Source organism: Phyllobates terribilis, unplaced genomic scaffold (genome assembly GCF_046119375.1).
Source record: "Phyllobates terribilis strain yellow unplaced genomic scaffold, ASM4611937v1 Scaffold_1__5_contigs__length_1240528914, whole genome shotgun sequence".
Classification (NCBI taxonomy): domain Eukaryota; kingdom Metazoa; phylum Chordata; class Amphibia; order Anura; family Dendrobatidae; genus Phyllobates; species Phyllobates terribilis.
The window spans coordinates 499,093,413-499,117,807 of NW_027362761.1; the positions used below are offsets into that span (position 1 = coordinate 499,093,413).

At 40.5% G+C, this 24,395-nt stretch overlaps 1 protein-coding gene across 2 annotated transcripts in view; it reads right to left on the reverse strand.

Annotated features, from left to right (window-relative positions):
* Positions 1-24,395, reverse strand: part of MTX3 (metaxin 3) — a 31,131-nt gene that overhangs the window by 3,297 nt on the left and 3,439 nt on the right. For both annotated transcript variants that reach the window (XM_073680192.1, XM_073680193.1), the window contains exons 2-7: positions 18,093-18,162; positions 13,185-13,261; positions 6,382-6,474; positions 5,365-5,547; positions 1,745-1,821; positions 451-608 (exon numbers count right to left, since the gene is read on the reverse strand). In XM_073680192.1, coding sequence (XP_073536293.1) covers positions 451-608; positions 1,745-1,821; positions 5,365-5,547; positions 6,382-6,474; positions 13,185-13,261; positions 18,093-18,162 — 658 coding nt within the window. The remainder of the gene's footprint in view (positions 1-450; positions 609-1,744; positions 1,822-5,364; positions 5,548-6,381; positions 6,475-13,184; positions 13,262-18,092; positions 18,163-24,395) is intronic.

The following is a 24,395-nucleotide window of genomic DNA, read 5'->3' on the forward strand; positions in this document are numbered from 1 at the left end:
CGAGATTCTATGTGCACAAAACAATTGTATGAACGATCGATCATTCTGTGCGCATAGAATTCTGATCTCCTTGTCTAAACGAGCTATTAAACAACAGACCATAAGCTTGTACACAACAAAACAGCGGTCGTTTATTAGACGCAATCATCCCATTGAAATGGGGCCTATGTCCAAAACAACATCCATACTTTGCTCTTTCAGAGGTAGCAGACAACGATAATACTACCTGTACAGCCTCGTAAAGAGGCATACAGACAATCCTCTCCGGGGAGACACTCCATCGCAGGCTTCAACTACAGCCCTACAGACAGTGCGCATTGATAGATCAGGGATTTGCAGAACAGTAGCTTCCAGGTAGGCACATTTTTGGAAGGATGGAGACGCACCCTAAGTATTCCACTTTGATCTATTTTAGAACCTGAGCACTTTCAAGGTGAATTGCACCGATACCTTCAGCATGCTCCGTGAAATAGACGCAGATAATGTGGTCACAGAAGTCACACAAGTTGGGAAGCTGCTTTAAATGTTCTTGTAGCTGGATTTTAAGCAGACGAGCTTTATAGAGGGGGGCGAGGAAACCAAAAGCAAAGGCATCTAGGGTTGTAGGCCTGCAATAAAATAATATGTTCAGATACTATTCAGATACTTTGAACAGTGAAAACAATGCAGCTGCATCCTACTTGGTGCCATTTATATGGCCGTTTGACTGCGCCCTTACACAGATTTCTCAAAGGAAAGCCATCATCAGAAAATATATTATTGTTTAAATTAGATTTTTGAGTTACATTTGTTTAAGAAAAATGATTTTTTTTTCTTATTTCATATCACAATCTTTATTTAAAAAAAAAAAAAAAAAAAAAAAAGAGAAATCTTGCAATTTTCACAGTAGTTACTGGGGCTTTTTTTTAGACTTTAACTTGCTGTTGCTTCAGGAAATAACACATGTACATAAGCCACAATGAGCAGACTCAGACGCTGTCTTTTCTATCTCATATTCTTACACTCTCTTGTAACAGGGTTGGTGCCACAATATTGGAGGATGGCTGACGTGGTACCGATATGTAAGAAAGGTAAGGAGGTGGATCCATGCAACTATCGTGGTAAGTTTGACATCAGTCATGAGCAATATTTTTGAGGGCATCATAAGAGATGACCTGCAGAGTTATATCGCAGAGAATAATATAATAAATGACAACCAGCATGGGTCCATGAAAGATAAGTCGTGTGTAATCAACATGTTGGGTTTCTATGAGGAGGTAAGTGCAAATCTGAATCTTGGTAATGCGGCTGATGCAGGGGACTAGGGGACACTATGTGCACATAGGTAAAAACTGGTTAAGGGACACGAAACAGAGTCGTAAATGGTACATTCTCCAAGTCGAATAAAGTCAGCAATGGGGACCACAACGATCAGCAGTGGGGGGGGCCACAAGGATCAGTACTGGGAGCACAGATCAAGTAATGAAAGCTGAACATGATTGGCTGACCAATACCACTACTTTACTTTTTACTAGTTTTTTTAAAGGAGATGTCCCACGAACAAAGTAAATGAATAGATCTTGGAATAAAAATAAGTCCCATAATTGGATGTGTTAAAAAAAATGTTCCTGTGCTGAGATAATCTTATAAATATGCCGCTGCTGTGTACTGTGTAATGGCTATGTAATGGGATTTTTTTCTATGGTCAACACATCCACTGTCCCTTGCCCTATTTTTCGCGTATATATTCTTTTCTACTACTCACAAGTCTCCAAAAAAGAACTGCGATGTCCCGAGTCTGTTGGAGAGGAGATTCAGACATTCCTTGGCATCTTTGTAGATCTGTTAAAACAAACAGAACCTGCTTAAATAGACTCACAGAAAAATCCCCAAATATACGGACAACTGAAAAGTAATATATCTGCCACTCTTGTGTTAATTAAAAGGACACTATTCCCGCAGAGAAAATGCCTCTATTCAACAACTGCAACGATTTTGGGGCTTGGATCTCCATAATGAGGCCCAATAGATTTTGTTATTGGAGGTTTAACATTGGGCAATATTGGCAATAAGTAACTCCCAACCTTAGACTGAGCCGGCCAATTCTGTTATAAAGGCAATATTTCATTAGAAAGCTAGATTTGCATAGGATAACGACGTGTTAACGTTATAAGACTCAGAGAGGATTAGACTAATGAACCTATGATTAAACATAATTCTGTCTTCCAGAAGTTCCCGAGCCCTGCCAGTAAGCGATTACTTGTTCTGACCACTAAGAATATTTTAAGGTTCTCTCTGCTATTGTTTCTGGATTCAGAAAGTGGAAAACTTTGTAAGTTATTACATTTCTAGCAAACCAAAGCGGTAAAGAGACAAAGTAAATAATGGCAGATCTCCACAGTAAAATCTCATTTATGCCTTATATCAGAAAATAAATATGGTACTATGAAGATGAATTACACAAAGAAATGACCATTGCAATACATTACACATAATATAAAGGCCTCCTGCTAATACTTGCATTATGCGTTGTATTTGGTATTGCAGCTAAGTCATAATCGAATGATGCTGAGCTACATTGGTAAGAGTGATGCCACTTCTGGAAAAAAACACTTGTGTTTGGTTGCGACCACGGCTATACTTTAAGGTGACATTCCCACGACGAGCTTTTGGTGAGTTCTACAGAATATTCAACAGAATTTCAGCATCTATTATGTAAAATAGGTTCCTAGGTAAATTGACCAAACATAGCCAGTATCATGGACTGAAAAGAAAACCATGGTCCTTAAAGGGAGGGCACTCCCAAAAACATTTCAACCACATTGCCCCCCGAGGAAGCAACCATGCGAAACGCGCGTCAGAGCAGGGGTGCAGCATGTGAGCAACCATACAGCTATGGGTAAGAGGAATTAGCCGGTTTCTTATAATTTAATGCCTCACTATATTCTGCACTTAGCATTTTAAACCCGTTTCCTGTAAGTACAGCACTGGCTAAGTTATAAACTAAGGTGCTATATGACAGGGAGATATTCTTGGATTACATTTATGTGTAATCTGGTGAGGCATTTATACAAATAATTTTTTCCTGTACCTCCATCCTTCCTTTTTTCTCATGACTTCCCTTATAAATGTTTCTTGGGGAATATTAGATGACAAGATTACATTAAAAGGAACATTATACTTGCACGGCATGAAACCCACAGTCGCTTTTTTTGTGTTGTCGCCCATCTGTCCATGTTATGTACTACTTTTTGTTTTTTTGATATACTACAAAAATCTGTTTTTATATATATATTTTTCTAATAAAGATCATAATTTTATAATAAAACAGTTTTTTCTGACTTATTTGAATATATAATTTGGCTCTATACTCCTATAGTTTCCTTGGTAAATTGATTTGTTTTTTTTTAGTGCGTTTTTTTTTTAATTTTACATGCATTTTTATAGTGTTTTTGGTGTCTTTTCGGTTTGTCATGTTTTAAATACAGCTGTATTATTTCTGATACTACCTGGCGTTCAGCTTTTACAAAACTTCATGTGCGGATAACATGCCTTTCTCACCTGCAGATTTTCTACATTTAATAATGCAAATCCATGGCTAAAATCCGCACATTACACTCAGTGTACCCGCAAGAGAAATTGACATGCGGTGGAGTTAAAAGACGCACCGCAGCTCAGTTTACGCTGAGTAAAAAAGAAGCACAGTGAGCAGGAGATTTCTATAAATCCCATCCACTTTGCTGAACCGGAAGACGATGCGTTTTTGATGTAACAAAAATATGCAGTGTCAAAAACTCACCAAAACTCAGCCTTAAGGTTTAGTCTAAAGCCCCCCCGACCTCCGTACATATTAGGTGAAAGTCAGCTAAACTTGCTCATTTTCTATGGGACTGGCAGACCATATGGCACATGTGGCACAAGATCGGGCAGTTGGAATTTCCATATCGTTTTTTTGTTTGATAAGCCGTTGCCCGACCTTTCTAGCATCGACTTTCTACTCTCATCCATTAAAAACACATGAATACTAGGTCGGGGCAACTTGCCTCCATAGCACCACCTGCTGGAACCAGCAATCCTGCAAGTTATTATTGACCCTTTAAGGAGCCTTGCAATATAACTTAGGATAAAGCCAAATCAGAATCTCAATTTGCAGAAACAGTGTTTTGGGGTACTGCCCCTCGTCAGTGCAAAGTATGAGATCTGATTTGGCTAGGTATAACACTGAGATGTGCTGTTCCCGTTACAACACTTAAAAAAAAATAGTGAAAAATCATAAGAGCAGTATATTCACTTTACTGTTCCTCTACATCACTATCATTCCCAAATTTCCCAGGTCACCTGCCAGTCTCTGTATTTCCTGCCCCATCTGTATAGCCATGTGATCACTGCAGTCAATCACTGGCTGTAGCATTGACATGTCAGTCATTGTTTGTCCAGACACAGCAGGAAGTATAAAGAAAGGCAGGGGGACCCGAGAAACGACAAGGAGGAATAAGCGGGGAATAGCAATTCCTTCTTTTATTATCTTACAATATTCTGAGCATTTGTTAACAAAATGTAAAGGGTTTTCGGGTCTGAAATGAAAGCGTCTGCAATCACTCTATGTGACTGCAGAATTGTGACAGTGTGCAATGTGCACCCTGTCATGATTCACGTGTATTCGCTGCACAAGGGGGCGGTCACGTGACCATATGTAGGCGATTTACAAACTTGTGGACACATGCTGACTAGTATCACCCGGCTTCTCTCAATAGAAGAGAATTGAGAGAATCGCAGGAGACTCTAGTCAGGATGTGACAGCAAGTATGCAAATCGTGTATATGTGGTCACGTGACCACCCACTTGCCTGGAGAATACAGTGGAATCATGACAGTGAGCACTTTGCACACTGTAGATTTGGCAGTCTGCAATCACATACAGTGGTCTGACAACCCCTTAATGTCATATGCCTTTTGTTAAAAGAGAACCTGATATATGGAGCCGAAGGGGCTGCATGCATCAACTATCAGCCAATGGCTGTATGATTTCAGCCATACATGTTAAACACTGAAACGTTGCGGTGTTTCAGAGAAATACATACTTTAAAAGCCTAATCTTGAGTGACAGGCCCCGGGGATTCGCCTCTCCGACTAATCTTCCTCGTAGCAGCTTTCAAAGTATGTTTTTCTCTGAAACACCGCCACCTTTCATTCTCTAACATACCTAGCTGAACTCAACTTTTTCATATCATTATATATATATAGTACAGACCAAAAGTTTGGAGCATTAAAAGCGCCCAGCATCAGGTAGCATGCCACCTTTAATTCTAGCGACTGTGAAGGACAGTGACCTTTTAGGGCATGGAATAATACAATAAAATCCTAACAATCTGCATTCTGTAATCACCTGAGCTTCCACTTCATTCATGCTGTACAGCGGTGGTTGTCCTTTGGTCACCAGAATTCTATTGAGAGCTTCTCTTGACATCTTTCTGGGCAAGTAAAATCTCAGAGGGAAAGGAGTCCGTGAAGAGTACCAGGGCTTCGTCACACTGGAATAATTGTCAGAATCAACCCAAAACGTATGCAGCTGGGACAACATTAGAAAAGACTGGTAAGTATACAGGAACTGCTGGAATATCCTTTTATGATGTCAAAGTGGAGAGATTGCTACAGTATGGGACCCTTCTGTAGAGGCAATTTATTATGTGCAGGCCCAATGGGCCTAGAAGAAGGGCATCACTAGGTTTGTGACTGACCAGAAATGGTGGAGTGGCATTACAGTATTTTTCCTTAATAAAAGCAGGGTTTAAAAAAAAAAAAAACCTGCCACATCAACATTCTTCCTTATTCCTAAAATAGTGTTATCCCCTATACATAGCAGTCAGACCCAAGTTACCCCAAGAACAGGACTCTATAACCTCCACTCCATTCACAATGGGGCTCTGCAGAGCCGGATTTCAGAGGCCTGTTCTTAAGATAGCTGATGGTCCCAGTGGTCGGACCCTCAGCGATAAGTAAGTTATCCTTTGGATAGGGGATAACTTACTATCTTGGGACTAATTCTTTATGCATGTGGCCATGTATATATTGCCAAATTTGCTCACACCTATTCAATACCCTACAAGGGTCTTTACAGGTTTCACTGCAGCGAATACAACCAAAAAAAGTTGCTCAACATCAAGAGGAGCATTTCTTTAACATGTTTTAAACAATGACAGCCTTATTATTATTATTTTGAGACTTTTCTGACCCTACACGAGCTGCAGTGCTCTCCCGCTACACATTTGTACTACTATATTGTAGTAAATAACATTTATACCACAGGAGCAGGGGGCCCAGATAATCCTACTCCCCCCTTGGCCCTCGTGTCAGTATAATTAATGGAGTTAATAGATTTCCACAGCATTGTCTAAATACTTACTATTGCCGGTAGCAGCTTCTCCTCAAGTAGGGCAACGTATGCCAGGGTGTCGGATCCCTCCCTCGCTGACAACACATAATCAGCATTATATTTCTGTAAATAATACATGTTAACATCATCAGTGGTAACATTTTGCTGCATTTTTATAACACTGAGTTGTGCTGTTCCCGTTACAACACTTAAAAAAAAATAGTGAAAAATCATAAGAGCAGTATATTCACTTTACTGTTCCTCTACATCACTATCATTCCCAAATTTCCCAGGTCACCCGCCAGTCTCTGTATTTCCTGCCCCATCTGTATAGCTATGTGATCACTGCAGCCAATCACTGGCTGTAGCATTGACATGTCAGTCATTGTTTATCCAGACACAGCAGGAAGTACAAAGAAAGGCAGGGGGACCCGAGAAACGACAAGGAGGAATAAGGGGGAATAGCAATTCCTTCTTTTATTATCTTACAATATTCTGAGCATTTGTTAACAAAATGTAAAGGGTTTTCTGGTCTGAAATGAAAGCGTCTGCAATCACTCTATGTGACTGCAGAATTGTGACAGTGTGCAATGTGCACCCTGTCAAGATTCACGTGTATTCGCTGCACAAGGGGGCGGTCACGTGACCATATGTAGGCAATTTGCAAACTTGTGGTCACTTGCTGACTAGTATCACCTGGCTTCTCTCAATAGAAGAGAATTGAGAGAATCGCAGGAGACTCTAGTCGGGATGTGACAGCAAGTATGCAAATCGTGTACATGTGGTCATGTGACCACCCACTTGCCTGGAGAATACAGTGGAATCATGACAGTGAGCACTTTGCACACTGTAGATTTGGCAGTCTGCAATTACATACAGTGGTCTGACAACCCCTTAATGTCATATGCTTTTTGTTAAAAGAGAACCTGATATATAGTGCCGAAGGGGCTGCATGCATCAACTATCAGGCAATGGCTGTATGATTTCAGCCATACATGTTAAACACTGAAGTTGCGGTGTTTCAGAGAAATACATACTTTAAAAGCCTAATCTTGAGTGACAGGCCCCGGGGATTCGCCTCTCCGACTAATCTTCCTCGTAGCAGCTTTCAAAGTATGTTTTTCTCTGAAACACCGCCACATTTCATTCTCTAACATACCTAGCTGAACTCAACTTTTTCATATCATATATATATATATATATATATTTACACAATTTAACACTCCGGCTGCTAGATCTACTATTAGACTTGGAAAAGAACATTGATGTGGAAAGATTCTCCATAGAACAGCAGACATTAATTTCATATCCAGATTAAAAGTTGCAGCATAGTAGCATTTCCTTCACTGATGCTTTTATATTGCACTAACCACTAAGCCAGTCCTTACCTACTATGTCATTATTCTTCAATCAATAATTTTGTTACACAAATAGACTCATAATAAAAACACTAATTAAAAACAATTAGTCAATAACATTAATATATACAGCGGGTGAAATAAGTATTGAGCAAGTCACCAATTTTCTAAGTAAATACATTTCTAAAGGTGATATTGACATGAAATTCTCACCTGATGTCGGTAACAACCCATCCAATCCACACAGGCAAAGAAATCACCCATAGATGCCCATAAATGAAGCTATGTGTAATAATGAGAAATGATGAAGAGAAAAGGTATTAAACACACTTACTGAAATGTATTTAATACTTCATACAAAAGCCTTTGTTGGTGATGACAGCTTCAAGACACCTACTGTATGGAGAAACTAGTCGCGTGCATTGCTCAGGTGCGATTTTGGCTCATTCTTCCACACAAACACTCTTCAAATCCTGAAGGTCCCGTGGGCTCTATCTATGAACTAACTCTGAGCTTTAGTTCCTTCCATACATTTTCTACTGTATTCAGGTGAGGTGATCGGCTCGGCCATTCTAGCAGCTTTATTTTCTTTCTCTGAAACCAATTGAGAGTTTCCTTGGCTGTGTGTTTGAGATCATTGTCTTGCTGAAATGTCCACCCTCGTTTCATCTTCATCATCCTGGCAGCAGATTTTTACAAGAATGTCTCGGTACATTTGTCCACTCATCCATCCTTCAATTACATGAAGTTTGCCAGTGTCATATGCTGAAAAACGCCCCACAACATGATGGTACCACCTCTAAACTTCACAGTTTGTATGGTGTTCTAACATAGTGTGCATTATGTCATCCAAAGAGTTAAATTTTGGTCTCATTTTACCAGACTATATTCTCCCAGTATTCCAGGTCTTTCTGTAGCTCTCCGCAGGTGGTCCTTGGCTCCTTGATAACTCTTCTGATAATTCAACTTACTCCTCTGTCTAAAATCTTGCAGTGAGCATCTGGTCATGGCCGGTTTATGGTGAAATGATGTTCTTTCCACTTCTGGATTATGTCCTCAACCGTGCTTACTGGAACCTTCAGTAATTTAGAAATTTTTCTGTAACCTATGCCATCAGTGCGTTTTGCAACAAGAAGGTTGAAAAAGTCTTGAGACAGCTCACTGGTTTTACCCATCATGAGATGTTTCTTGTGTGGCACCTTGGTAATGAGACACATTTTTATGGGCCTTCAGTTGAACCAGCTGATATTATTTTTCACAAAATGGCGGGATTGCTTTCTAATTACTGATACATTTCAGCTGGTGTCATGACTTCCCATGGATTTTTGCATGTTTCATGCTTGTAGTTTCCACATACAGGAGGCATCTTGAAGCTGTCATCACCAACAAAGGCTTTTAGCTGAAGTATTAAATAAATTTCAGTAAGCGTGTTCAATACTTATTCTCTGTGTTATTTCTCATTATTACATAACTTAATTTATGGACATCTATGGATGATTTCTTTACCTGTGTGGATTGTATCGGTTGTTACCGACATCTGGTGAGAATTTCATGTCATTAGCACTTTTAGAAATATATTTGCTTAGAAAATTGGTGACGTGTTCAATACTCGTTTCACCCGCTGTAGATAAATATGTCAAGGTATCAAAACATGAACATAAGGGTCCCGATTCATCAAGACCAGGGTATTTCACATTGGTCTTGATGATGGAGCGGGGTGGATTGTGAGGCGCCTGATTCATTAAGAGGCATAAGGAGGTAACAGCATATAACTGCTCCTATTTCATTTGTCAGATTCTGCCGTTTCTCTCCAGCAGAATAGGAAACCGTGTTAAGCTTTGTAATTTTAGTGGGATAAGTGGACCACCGGAGATGCGGGCGCCTCTACAAAAAGCTACTGCAGCCTGCTGTTCTAGCTTAGGAATCCGATCGATTTCTTCTTACTGGTTATTAAATGTGTGCCAGTCCCTAGTAAAAAGATACGAGCATTCCAGAGCCAGATCTTTGAACTGACACCTTTCTCCCCCATATGGGACTCATAAGAGACCTGCGCTATATACTCAGGGGTCAGTGGAGAGGTGAGAATTATAAGTCACCAATAAAAGTAATGGACTTTACCAAAAATCTCCTGGAAATGATCTTGGATATGTGAAATATATATCCAGACTTTAACAATCTATAACTGTAATACAAGTGTTCTTTTTATTTAACCCCTGAAGGAGAGTGTTATGTTGAAAGTCATAAGGAGAAGTTGTATTTTCCATATGTCATTATCTTTCAGCACATGACTTACTGAACAACTTCTATTAACCCTTAATTGGGAAAAACAGCAACTACGATATTGCTCTTTTTTTTAAGGTTTTAAATTATGCCATTCACTTTGCAACACAAATAACGTGCTACATTTATTCTATGGATCAGTATGATTACAATACCAAATTTGTGCATGTTTTATGACTTTTGCACAGGAAAAACACTTATTTCAAAAGGATTATTTTTTTTCATCTATTTAGCGGTGTCTGAGTTTATTATTAATTTTTTTTTTTTTAAAAAAGCTGTAGTTTTCATTTTCAGGGGTAAAAACTAATTTTAATGTATTTTTTGGGAGGCAGGATAAACCAAAAACATCAATTTTGGCAATGTTTTTAATTTTCCTTTTTACAGTGTTCATCATACAGGATAAATAACGTGATAATTACAAAGTGGCGATACCAGTTTTGCCATTTTTTTGCACCATAAAAAAAGTATGTTTTATTATTTTGTTTGTTCACTGCAATTTTTTTTTATGCATCAAAACATTTCTTTTTGCGCTACAGTGCTATGTACTGAGGAGTATTATAATGTATTATATCTGCCAGCCTGTAACCGACTGTTAGGCAGCCTATTAGACCTTGCCTCTGGCAGGTCTTTGTACATGGCACACAATTGTTAGGCTTCTGGTTGCATTAGCAACCCATCAGAACTCCTTGACTGCTATTGACAAATCTAAGGGGTTAAACAGTTGGAATCTGAGCTAGCTCCTGAGCAAACGCCATAACCATAACCAGACAGCTACCTGATTAACTAAGAAAGTCATGAAATAATGGGGTTGTCTTAGTTTGAATTGATGGAGTTGCAATGCTCAGCTTTATTAATGTGTTGCTGCCTCTGCTGGGTACTGCAGAACAGCTCCTATTCAGGAGAATATAAGAGAATAGGCTGTGTTGTGCAATACTCAGCATTGTCTACTACACACATAATGCAGAGCATATAGCAGCTCCACTGTCGCCGGAGCTTATAACAGCTTATCGGTGAGGGTGCCATGTGTCGGACAGCCATCAATTTTGATGACCTAAGGATGGATCATTTAATAACTTTTGACCGGACAACCCTTTAAGCTCATTTTTTTCCACTGTAACTTTAGTTTGCTCCCAACACATCCACATTCCTTTTGCACGAGTATTCATCAAACAGAACAAGTGGAAATTCATGGGAACAAAAATGTTATTACTAAACATTTTGTGGATTACCAAACTTTCCACTTAAGTCAGGTGGCTGACTGGCATTTCCAAGAATGCTTCTTACAGATGTTTCATGACTGTGCCACACTCAATTAACTCCAGCCAGAAGACAGAGTTTGAGCCCAGAATTAGGGAACTTATTCAATGACTTCCTAAGAATGACATCAGTTTTTGAAATGAGCCAGTTTACAGAAAAGCTATAGAGAGAGTCTCAAGCTCTGGAAGCATTGTCCGCCCTGCATTATACTAGGATCTCAATGATAGGAACAGCATCCAAGGGGTAACGTTTCTCCTTGCGGAGAGTGACATGTTAAGCATGTCAAGGTGAGGAGACTTTTAAGCCGCAATGCTCCTCCGGGAAATATGAAAATTGTCTCTTCTAACAAGCCTTGAACACAGTGTCTGCAAATTGAGATTTTGGCTATTATCCTAAGTCATGTGTCAAGGCTTGTTAGAGAGTCGATATTGACTTTTAGGATTGCTACTTCCTACAGGTGGCACTAGAGTTCTAGTCCTCTTCCTCTCTGAAGAGACAATTTGCAATGATAGGAACAGACACTGTCAGGGCAGAGTCAGCACCCGGCACACCAGGACCAGTGCCAGGGGCCCTCAACACTATGCCCAGGTTACAATCTGTGTGTTTCAAAAAGATAGAATATCCAGCCAAATATTAAAAACAAATATTCTTCATTTTAAACAGCTGTTACTGCTCCAACACAGTGGTTTCATACCGCTGTCAATTGTCACAGAAGTATTTAAGAAACTGGAAATGGAGGAAAGAGTTCCCTCCAACACTCACCGCTCCACCTAACCGCCCTGACAACATGACCGCTGAATGCAAATGGCATTGTCATGGCTGCTGGGGGTCCTACTGAAATCATCTGTCTCTGCCATGTTTGAACAACTATGAAGTATTGCAATCTAGTGATCAAGTGATAAAAGGTTTAAATCCCTTAGGGGACCAATAAAGATGTAAAAATTAATTCTATAAAAATTCATATCATCCACTTTTTCTGAACATAAATAAAATCTAAAGAAGTAACAGAATTAACAAGTTTGGTATTGTTGTGTTCATAAAAAAAAAGAAAATACCCATCAAAATAGTAAAATCGTCGGTCACATCACTTGCTAAAAAAATGGAATGAAAAAGATATTGAAAAGTTGTATGGACCCTAAAATGGTAGTAATAATAATTACATAAAAAAACAAGTCCTGATAGAATTCTATCAGAAAAGGGGATAAAAAAGGTATAGCTCCTCAAAAGTAAGAAGGAATAATTGAAAACAAAGTGGGACCTACTGGGACTGTAACCCAAGGGCCAGCATAAGCACAGGGTTATGCCTCGGCACTGTTTAATGCTTCATTAAACCTGTACTGGAGCTTAAAAAGGACCCTGTCAGCTGCAATATCCGCCCCAAATCTTGCTCATTCGCACGACATTCTGCCTCCCTGGCAATGCACAGTGAAGCCAGGTGTACGGTCCTCAGCTTCATTGTACATTGCCAGGAAAGCACAAGATTGGCAAAGATCTGGCGGTGATGTCGCTCTTGCAAATTAGGTCACTCATGCCCACAGGGGAGTAGGAGGATTAATCAGGGGAATTCAACACCCCCTCCCTGACTAGTCACCCACTAATGTGCATATTGTGAGCACCGTTTTGAAACTGATTTTATTCAACAATCACTAAACCACGAAAGGGGGCTTATTAGAAAGTTAATATAGGGTGCAATAAAGGTGACAGGTTCCCTTTATGAAAAATTAACACTACCTTACAAATACCTTTCTGTCTAACTTAATACCAGCAGATCACGGCGGTGATGAGGAACAGTCCAGTTCCACCTTAAGTCCAGTTTTCCCAGTTAGAGAAACAGAACAAAAAACATTGTATGATGAAAATACCAAGGCCCAACAGCAAAACTACTCAGTCTGTAAATCCAAACATGACAACCTACAAAATAACATAATAGCAACTCACCTGTTTTCTAAAAAAGCTTAAAATGTTGACAGGCTGGGTAATAGTGTCGTCCTCATATGTTAATGTGGGCACTGCACCTAAATGAAGAATACCAGATACATTCATTTCTATAGCAAAACATGACATATTTACGGGACATAAAAAGGAGCGTTCAACATATTTATCAAGCTGAACTGGACACACGATAGAATAGTAACAGAATAAAATGTTTTTGTTCTGTTTGGGGTTTTTTTTCCTCTCTGTTGCGGGCATATTAGCAAGCAATGTTAGTATTTAGCATATAAATAGTTAATTTTTGTTAAGTAAATATGGTATTACCAGAGAGATTTCACTGGGGGTATGTACTTTTTCCTCTAACGCTGACCAATCATAAACAGACAGCAACACACTGGGAAAAGAAGAACACATCCCCACAATAGCATTGACAAACCGTCTGCTCTCCTGTGTGCTGGAGCACAGCAGAGCTGAGTGTGATTAACCTACAGCTTTCAGTTCTTATCTATGGCAGTCAGTGTGGGGGGGGAGGGGCAGTACTGCAGAAGTTGAGTTTCATAACAATCACTTCTAGCAGTTCTCCTCTCAAATTCAAAATTAGCTTTATTAGCAGAAACAAACACACATTAGCATTGCCAAAGCAAGTGTAGTGCTGCCAACTTTGTTGTAGTGTCCCTCCCCAACACTGACTGCTGGAGACGAGAACTCAAAGCTATTTATCACACTCAGATCTGTTATGCTTCAGCACATGTAATGACTCCGCAGTGAGAAGAGCAGACTGCGTCATTATGTCTCACACAAAGGCTGTTCTAGTTCTAGTCGTGGGTGTTCTTTTTACCCCTTGTATGTGGATGCCTGCTCATGATTGGCAGAGCTGGCAGCACTATGAGAGGAGAGCTACTAGAAGTGTTTGTAGTGAGACTGCCAGAGATGAAAGCCGAAAGCAGTCAGTTAATCACACTCAGGTCTGCTGTACTCCAGCACCTCATAACTCTACGGTGAAAAGAGCTCTCAAGTCACAAAAGGAGATATGTTAACACAGTTTGCTGTTACTGTCAAAGATAAAAACACCCATGCACATCAAACCGGATAAAAGGTTGGGCTGAAGACAAGGTGTATCTTGAGAAGCTGGATGGATAAAACAACGCTGCAGTAAGACGAAGTTCAGAGATTCTCAAGGAAGGCGTTTCGTAATTGCACACGTACAGTAACTACGCTTTTCAAAGCAAATTCTGGCTTCTTCATCAAGTATATACATGATATGATAGATTCATCATCACCTTCTAGACAATTAGCAGATTTTGATTAGCCCTCCGACCAATTTTAGAATTCTCTTCAGTTATGTCATGCCTTCAAAAGGGAAAGGATCGAAGGAGCTATGGGTGACAATATTGTCCACTAAGATTTTGTGCTGGGTGCGTTGAGTATGGTGGAGAGGTTCGGGTCTTATCTCTATAGTATATCAACATCTTTTGGGCAAAAGTGCTAGAACGATACCCAGGGAACATTAGCGATATCATTCCCATTGAAGAGGAGCAGGGGCAAGAAATATTGATTATTGCTGTGGATGACAGGTGTTTGGATTTTGTTTTCATATTGTCATTGTTCAAAGTTAATTCAAAATACCTGATTAAAAAAAAATGTGCCAAAGCTGTCACATGGGTATAGGCTGATGGTAAATTTGTTGTAACTTTAGACTGTCTAATTTATGTTTATACCACCTATTAGTTGGCGTACTTTGCACCATAAATTTCCACCAAAATGATACTGGAGATACCTGAAGATAGTAGAACGCTGTGGTGGGCTATCTTGATCATTCCCATAGACTTAAATGCGGTGACAGGATGCACGAGCGACCAGCAGCTCCATTTAACTCTTGCAGCCAGGGTAGGGTGGGAAACACAAATCCCCATAATGGCCATTTGTAGAGTCCTAGCTGATATGTCAATTTTCATCCATCCAGCGGATAGGAGATAACTTGTTTTGGAAACCCCAGAATAACCCTTTAAATTTAACAGCATCTTATATTATTTTCAAAGCACATCAAGCATGTGAACACTAAAGTCTAATGTATATCTGCGCCATACAGATATCTTTATGCGTGATTACAAGAGAGTAATATGCAATGACTTGTAATCTGGGATAAGGACATCAAAATGGCCAGGCGGGTTTAATCAGTGTATACGGCATATGCCTGAGATAATGCTCATGGCATCTGTTTCAAAAGTCAAAACTAAATGTTCTTTGTTTAAATACCAGACCCTTCAATTGTAAAAGAGGTTACACAATCCCCTCAAATCCCCTATCACCCAAAGAAAACTATTAGTAAGCGTTCTTTCCACAGTAAGTAACGTCTATGTGAGCGGGATAGGGAATATCTCCGTATATACTGGTAATGTTATCCAGAACTTGTATATATATTAAATAGTCCATTCTTCAAGTGTGATGTCCCTAGAATGCAATGCTAATTCACTTTTCACATGTTCTTCATTACTCTAAAGAAATCAAATTTCTTTTGCATTTGAATGAAAACTCAGAAGTTTTGATTTTTTGGCAAAACTTTCACAGGCGCATATTAACCCCTAGATGACTGGGGTTAGATTTCATTTTTGCTCTATTTTGTTTTTTTTTCTCCTTCTTCCAGGAGTCAATTTTTTCTTATTTTCCATTTGAGATGGCCAAATAAAGGTATTTTTTATTTTATTTTAAAGATGAGTTGTAGTTTTGAATGACACCATCCATTTTACCATATTACAGTAACATACCAAACACCACTGATGAAAATGCAATTCTGCCACTTCTTTTGGGGGTTTGTTTTACAGCATTAATTGTATGGTAAAAATGAACTGAAAGCATAATCTTCCAGATCAGTACAAATTACAGCAATACCAAACTTGCATAGTTTTTTTTTGTCTGTTTGAGTTTTTTTATTTTATTTAAATGGTGAAAAGTTTCAGACATTAGTAAAAAAAAAAGAAATAAATTTTGGTCTCCGTCTCCACTTTCCGAGACGCATATTATTATTTTTTTGCATTACCAATTTGGGCTACATATAAAGCTTTGATTGTTTTTTTATTATATAGATTTAGTATTATTAAGTAGGTGTGTTGATCGAAAAAAAAGCACTTCTGGCATTTAGATTTTTTTACCTCTTGTCTGCATTTACCATACGGGTTCATTTACTTTCTACTTTGATAGACCAAACTTTTAGGGGTGTGGCGATAACAAACATGGCATTTTTTTCTTTTTTTAATGGGGGAAGCCCGGGGAGAATTTAATTTTTATTTTTTATTTATTTATCCCTTTAGGAGACCTGAACCTGCGATGACTTCATCGCTTGTTCTATATTGTTCCAAATACCCAAAATAGCTCCATCCTTCACCCCTTATTGTCTAGCGCCACAAATATTGACACTACCAGGGAGGCCTAAACGTGAAGAAACGCACATCTACAGTGTGGTGTTGGCTCAAGCTCAGGAGCTGAGCCTGTCATCAGCGCTGGATGTCTAGTTGACACCCTGCTTCATGAGTTAACTCCAATCCTTGCCATTTAACCCCTTTCATGCAGTGGTCAATAGAGACTTGGCTCTGACAATAAAGCCCCGCAGGCAGAAAAGTCTCAGCTTTTCCTGTATTAGGGCTCTTTCACACGTCAGTATCTCCGGTACGAGTGGTGACAGTTTCCACATGTCCCGGAGACACTGACACACCTCAGTCTGTTTTCACGGACCGTGTATTCGTATGCTCCACACGGAGACAAGTCCATTTTTTTGTGGACACATGGTTCGCAAAATGTACTAAACGGATGACATCCTTGTGTCACCCGTGTAACACGTACCGGCGCCTGGGAATCAGCGCTACAGTTAGCACTGTGATCAGCACCAGGGACAATAGTGAGGGTAGTGGTAGTCTGCTCCCGGTGTCCACCTGTGTAAAAATAAGAATAAAATAATAAAATCCTTATACTCACCTCTCCTAGGTGTCCCCCTCTGTAATCCATGCGACCGCTGCTGTAGAGAAGCCGGGAGAATGAGCGGCTCCGGAGCTGCAGCTCAGGAGCGGTGTCCTGTCACTCACTGATCTGCAGCTCCGGAGCCGCTCATTCTCCCCGACTCCTCGGTGTCAGCGGCCACATGGATTACAGCGAGGGACACCTAGGTGAGGCGAGTATAAGGATTTCATTATTTTATTATTATTTTTACACAGATGGACACCAGGAGAAGACTACCTCTACCCCCATCATTGTCCCTGCTGGTGCTTATCGCAGCACCGGCAGGGAACCATGATGAGGGCAGTGCTCAGCACCCGGCGCTTGGGAACAGCGCTACCTGTAGCGCTGATCCGTGTGATCCTGATGCGGCACACATGTGACACACGGGACATGGATATCTCCAGTACCGTTTTTTCCGGCACTCTAGATAAGCGGACGTGTGAAACCAACTTTAGTAGAGCAGCATCTTGTACACACTTGTCTCAATACTGCTATTATTTGCTCCCTTCCAGTCCTTAGTTTTATCACATGACCCTCACTGTGACAAGAGTCACTACAAGACTCACATCAAGTATTGAACTGGTAATTCAAGTGTCAATGTATCAGAAATTACCAAAAGGTTCTCTCTATGCAATTTTTCAGAGAAACATAGTTTAAACAACAGATGGAAATGAGGAGAGTAGTCAGAGGAGGAGTCCCCTTTGGCTTCTCCCCGCCTGGCTTTGCTTGATAGACAGGTCTCCATCTATGTGTGCATAAGAAGAGAATCGTCAATCTAGCCGAGCTAGGTGTAAAACGTAGATATCTCCCATTAGGGAGCCTGTCCGTGAATCTCGCAGCCCGTTTTTTGGGAAATCACTTGACAGGTTCTCTTTAAGAATATGTTATACACAAAACCAAGTAAGCTTAGAAAGTAAGAAATACCTTGTGATCCTGCCCAGGTATAATCCACAGGATTTAATATTAGTGGGGCACCACCAAATTTTGCATAGGCCTAGAAAATAAAAGCAAAATAACAGTTAGAAAAGAAATATGTTTATGACTAAATTTCACAGAAATAAAAGCAGAAAATACAGTACGGAGGGCAACAGGCAGCCCATATGTGGTAGTCAAGCCGGTAGCATATGAAAGCCTTAATAAGGAAATGAAAGAAAGATATTTATGAACATTGCAACCAATCAAAAAAAAAAAAAAAACGTAAAAAAAAACAGACAAGCACTCGGACCAATGTTATTCAATGGGGCAGTGCAGGTGAGCGATTTTTTTCCATGACCTAATTTATATGGGAAAAAAAAATATCTCAGCCATACACTAATTTCTGTTTTAACATTTTTATGCTTCCCAGATAAATAGTAAAATCAGGAATCAAAAGTAATATAAGAGGAATTTCCAGCATCTAGGACTTTCATAAAAAATTGCATCCAATGAATAATAATAAAAATTGTAAGTGATATGTGAACAAAGTCTTAGGCCTCATTTTGATGTCTTGTTTTTTTCTTATGTACAAAGCGTTGTTCATCAGTGCTTTGGACCTGAGTTTCATTGATATAATAAAAGTTATACTAATACTGGATTGTTTGTATTCCTTTTTTCTATGAGTTTTCATTAGTTTTGTGGTCAGTGTCTCAGTTTTTATAGTGTTCATCAGTGACTTTTAAGGATGAAAAAAATAAATAACTGCAAAGCGCCTGCTATTCATTGCAATATTAAATCACGGCCAGCACACGGATTGCACACTGATACCATCCATGTGCTGTCACTGATTTTACATATACTTATATGGGTAATTTGTATCTGCGATTCAGATTAAAAACCGACATCTTCGTGATTTTTTTGCCGCCATACGGTCAGCAAAAAAAAAAATCACAGATATGTGAACAGCCCCCTAGACTACAATGGGTACGTGTTCTTTCTGTGATAATCATGTGATACGTGATTGACGGACGTCTGGATGAAGCCTAACAGAACAGTAACATCAAATATGATAAATGCAATTATCTTATTTGCACTTTCATATCTGCACAGTGCTGGAAGGGCGCTCGTACTATGTATACAATGATTTCCAGCACAAACAAGATTTCTCATACATTTTTCACATGCCAGGGAGGACGACATTGTCCCCATCGTGTTCAAACTGGAAATGTCGGTAAAGAACTGGTATCGAGAGGACACAAAAAGCCATAAAAGCGGTAATATACAGAGAACCAAGATAACAAACGTCTCAAACCCTTGTGATTGAAACATGAGGGGATATTTGTCAAAACTTAGACCTTGGTTACATTACGTTCATGACCTACTATCAACATGTAAGCCAGAAAAACAGACCGTCACCCATAGAGTCTCATTGTACAAATGAAGCGTACCGCGCAGTATATACCAGTGTATAGAATTACATTATCTACTGTGATATTGATTCCCTTTTTTTTAAGCGGCATCAAATACAAAAAAAATATCATTATGGAGACCTAAGGACACTAAGTGGAACATTGGCAGCTTTTACCATCGTACACAAAGAGCGGAGATCAAAAACCTGATGCTAACTCTGCCTAACGCACGGTAAAAGTGGTAAAGTCAGCCATAGCAGGAAATCACATTCCCTTCCATGTTCCCAAGGATTTCTGTGACTATTTTTCTGCAATGTTAAAAGGTTTTGTAAAAATCGCCATAAATTTTAACATTTATTTAAAAAAAAAATTTTCTACATGAGTTTTTAATAGAGATGAGCAGAAAGATTCGGGGTACTCAGCTTCAGCCCTCTATTGCGGAGGGACTTCACTTCAGCCACTGGCATATTCAGGATGTGTCGGTCGCTTTCTAGGTTGTTGCACGCTGCTATAACCAGGGCTGTGGAGTCGGAGCCCATTTTGGTGGAGTCGGTATAAAATGGACCGACTCAGACTCCTAAAATATATAATAAATTGGGTACAGTAGTTCAATGCAGTTTGTGGGGAATATTTTTTCATAAGAATTTGGGAAAGTTATGAAATGTCCTATAAATGTCTGTCCAATTCTTGATCTAAGGCTCTATAGCAATGTTTCCCAAACCCCATCCTCACGGACCCCCACAGGTCATGTTTTCAGGATCTCCTTAGTGTTACACATGTGATTGAAGTATCATCAAGGCATCAGGAATTCTCTCACCTGTGCAATGCTAAGGAGATCCTGAAAACAAAGTATGATGCTAATAAAAGTGCCCCCCAAGCACTGTGTGATACCCCCACAGTGAATTCCTCCACAGTGCCCTTCAAACACATGGTATGATGACCCTCCTATATCCCCCCTTCAAAATAATGGGCCCCACATAGTCCTCCATACAGAATAATGGGCCCCACATAGTCCTCCATACAGAATAATGGGCCCCACATAGTCCTCCATACAGAATAATGGGCCCCACATAGTCCTCCATACAGAATAATGGGCCCCACATAGTCCTCCATACAGAATAATGGGCCCCACGTAGTCCTCCATACAGAATAATGGGCCCCATGTAGTCCTCCATACAGAATAATGGGCCCCACGTAGTCCTCCATACAGAATAATGGGCCCCACGTAGTCCTCCATACAGAATAATGGGCCCCACGTAGTCCTCCATACAGAATAATGGGCCCCACGTAGTCCTCCATACAGAATAATGGGCCCCACATAGTCCTCCATACAGAATAATGGGCCCCACATAGTCCTCCATACAGAATAATGGGCCCCACATAGTCCTCCATACAGAATAATGGGCCCCACGTAGTCCTCCATACAGAATAATGGGCCCCACGTAGTCCTCCATACAGAATAATGGGCCCCACGTAGTCCTCCATACAGAATAATGGGCCCCACGTAGTCCTCCATACAGAATAATGGGCCCCACGTAGTCCTCCATACAGAATAATGGGCCTCACGTAGTCCTCCATACAGAATAATGGGCCTCACGTAGTCCTCCATACAGAATAATGGGCCCCACGTAGTCCTCCATACAGAATAATGGGCCCCACGTAGTCCTCCATACAGAATAATGGGCCCCACGTAGTCCTCCATACAGAATAATGGGCCCCACGTAGTCCTCCATACAGAATAATGCGCCCCACGTAGTCCTCCATACAGAATAATGGGTCCCACGTAGTCCTCCATACAGAATAATGGGCCCCACGTAGTCCTCCATACAGAATAATGGGCCCCACGTAGTCCTCCATACAGAATAATGGGCCCCACATAGTCCTCCATACAGAATAATGGGCCCCACATAGTCCTCCATACAGAATAATGGGCCCCACATAGTCCTCCATACAGAATAATGGGCCCCACATAGTCCTCCATACAGAATAATGGGCCCCACATAGTCCTCCATACAGAATAATGGGCCCCACATAGTCCTCCATACAGAATAATGGGCCCCACATAGTCCTCCATACAGAATAATGGGCCCCACATAGTCCTCCATACAGAATAATGGGCCCCACATAGTCCTCCATACAGAATAATGGGCCCCACATAGTCCTCCATACAGAATAATGGGCCCCACATAGTCCTCCATACAGAATAATGGGCCCCACGTAGTCCTCCATACAGAATAATGGGCCCCACGTAGTCCTCCATACAGAATAATGGGCCCCACATAGTCCTCCATACAGTATAATGGGCCCCACGTAGTCCTCCATACAGAATAATGGGCCCCACATAGTCCTCCATACAGAATAATGGGCCCCACATAGTCCTCCATACAGAATAATGGGCCCCACATAGTCCTCCATACAGAATAATGGGCCCCACATAGTCCTCCATACAGAATAATGGGCCCCACATAGTCCTCCATACAGAATAATGGGCCCCACATAGTCCTCCATACAGAATAATGGGCCCCACATAGTCCTCCATACAGAATAATGGGCCCCACATAGTCCTCCATACAGAATAATGGGCCCCACATAGTCCTCCATACAGAATAATGGGCCCCACATAGTCCTCCATACAGTATAATGGGCCCCACATAGTCCTCCATACAGTATAATGGGCCCCACATAGTCCTCCATACAGTATAATGGGCCCCACATAGTCCTCCATACAGTATAATAGGCCCCACATAGTCCTCCATACAGTATAATGGGCCCCACATAGTCCTCCATACAGTATAATGGGCCCCACATAGTCCTCCATACAGTATAATGGGCCTCACATTAAGAAAAAAAAAAAACACATTCCCCAGCTGTTTCGGTCTCGGCAGCGAGCGCTCAGAAGCTCTTCATTACTTGGCACAGCAGGTGCAAAATTTTGAGGTCATCTCACCCGCTGCGCTAATACATCAGAAGCAGAGGAAGAGTGATGGGGGAGCGGACGGTTTCATCATTGCTTTCAACTGTATCGGCATCCAGGATGCCGGGAGGGGGCGGTGCTGGCATCCTAAGCCATATATAATCACCCTACAGTTCCAGCAAGGTGGACGGGATTTATAGAAATCTCCTGCCCACTGTGCTTCTTGTAACGCTGCGTAAACTGACCTGCGGTGCGTGTTTCAAATCCGCCAGATGTCCATTTCTCTTGCGGGTACCTGAGTGTATGTGTGGACTTTCCCCACAGACTTACTTTAGGTGCGGAAAATCCACAGGTAAAAAAACGCACATGTGGTTTTAGTGCGTTTCTGTGGTGGAAACGCTTCAAAAATGCATGTAATCCGCACATGACTGTATCAATATAGTTTTGTCAAAGCCAAACACCAGGAAGTGTCAAAAACAAAGCAGCTTTATTTAAAACAAGACAAACCAACAAGAGACAAAATTGCAGCATCTCTGATCAATTATGATCAGAGAAAGAAGCAATATTTTCTGATAAGATATATTACAAAGAAGCTTATTTTCATATGTACTACTGATTCATAAAATAAAAATTAAAAACAACGGTTATTCTTTAATCCCTTTACCCCCGAGGGTGGTTTGCACGTTAATGACCAGGCCAAATCTTACAATTCTGACCACTGTCACTTTATGAGGTAATTACTCTGGAACGCTTCAATGGATCCACCTGATTCTGAGACTGTTTTTTCGTGACATATTGTGCTTCACGATAGTGGTAAAATTTCTTCGATATCACTTGCGTTTATTTGTGAAAAAAACGTAAATTTGGCGAAAATTTAGCAATTTTCAAAATTTGAATTTTTATGCCCTTAAATCAGAGATATATGTCACACAAAAGAGTTAATAAATAACATTTCCCACATGTCTACTTTACATCAGCACAATTTTGGAACCAATTTTTTTTTTTTTGTTAGGGAGCTATAAGGGTTAAAAGTTGACCAGCGATTTCTCATTTTTCCAACAAAATTTACAAAACCATTTTTTTAGGGACCACATCATATTTGAAGTCACTTTGAGAGGTCTTTATGACAGAAAATACCCAAAAGTGACACCATTCTAAAAACTGCACCCCTCAAGGTGCTCAAAACCACATTCAAGAACTTTATTAAACCTTCAGGTGCTTCACAGGAATTTTTGGAATGTGGAAGAAAAAAAATGAACATTTAACTTTTTTCACAAAAATGTTACTTTAGACCCAATTTTTTTTTATTTTCTCAGGGGTAACAAGAAAAAATGGACCCCAAAATTTGTTGTGCAATTTCCCCTGGGCACGCAGATACCCCATATGTGGGGAAAAAACACTGTTTGGGCGAACGGCAGGGCTCGGAAGGGAAGGAGCGCCATTTGACTTTTTGATTGTAAAATTTGCTTGAATAATTAGCGGACGCCATGATGCGTTTGGAGAGCCCCTGATGTGCCTAAACAGTGGAAACCCCCCACAAGTGACCCCATTTTGGAAACTAGACCACAGGGGCACCTATCTAGTTGCATAGTGAGCACTTGCAACCCCCAGGTGCTTCACCAATTGATTCGTAAAAATGAAAAAGTGGAAAAAAAAACACTTTTTCATTTTTACGAATCAATTTGTGAAGCACCTGGGGGTTCCAAGTGCTCACTATGCATCTAGATAGGTGCCTTGGGTGGTCTAGTTTCCAAAATGGGGTCACTTGTGGGGGAGCTCCAATGTTTAGGCACACAGGGGCTCTCCAAACGCAACATGGTGTCCGCTAACAATTTGAGCCGATTTTCCATTCAATTTGTTAGTGGACACCATGTCGCGTTTGGAGAGCCCCTGATGTGCCTAAACAGTGGAGCTCCCCCACAAGTGACCCCATTTTGGAAACTATACCCCTCAAGGATTTTATTAAGGGGTATAGTGAACATTTTGAAC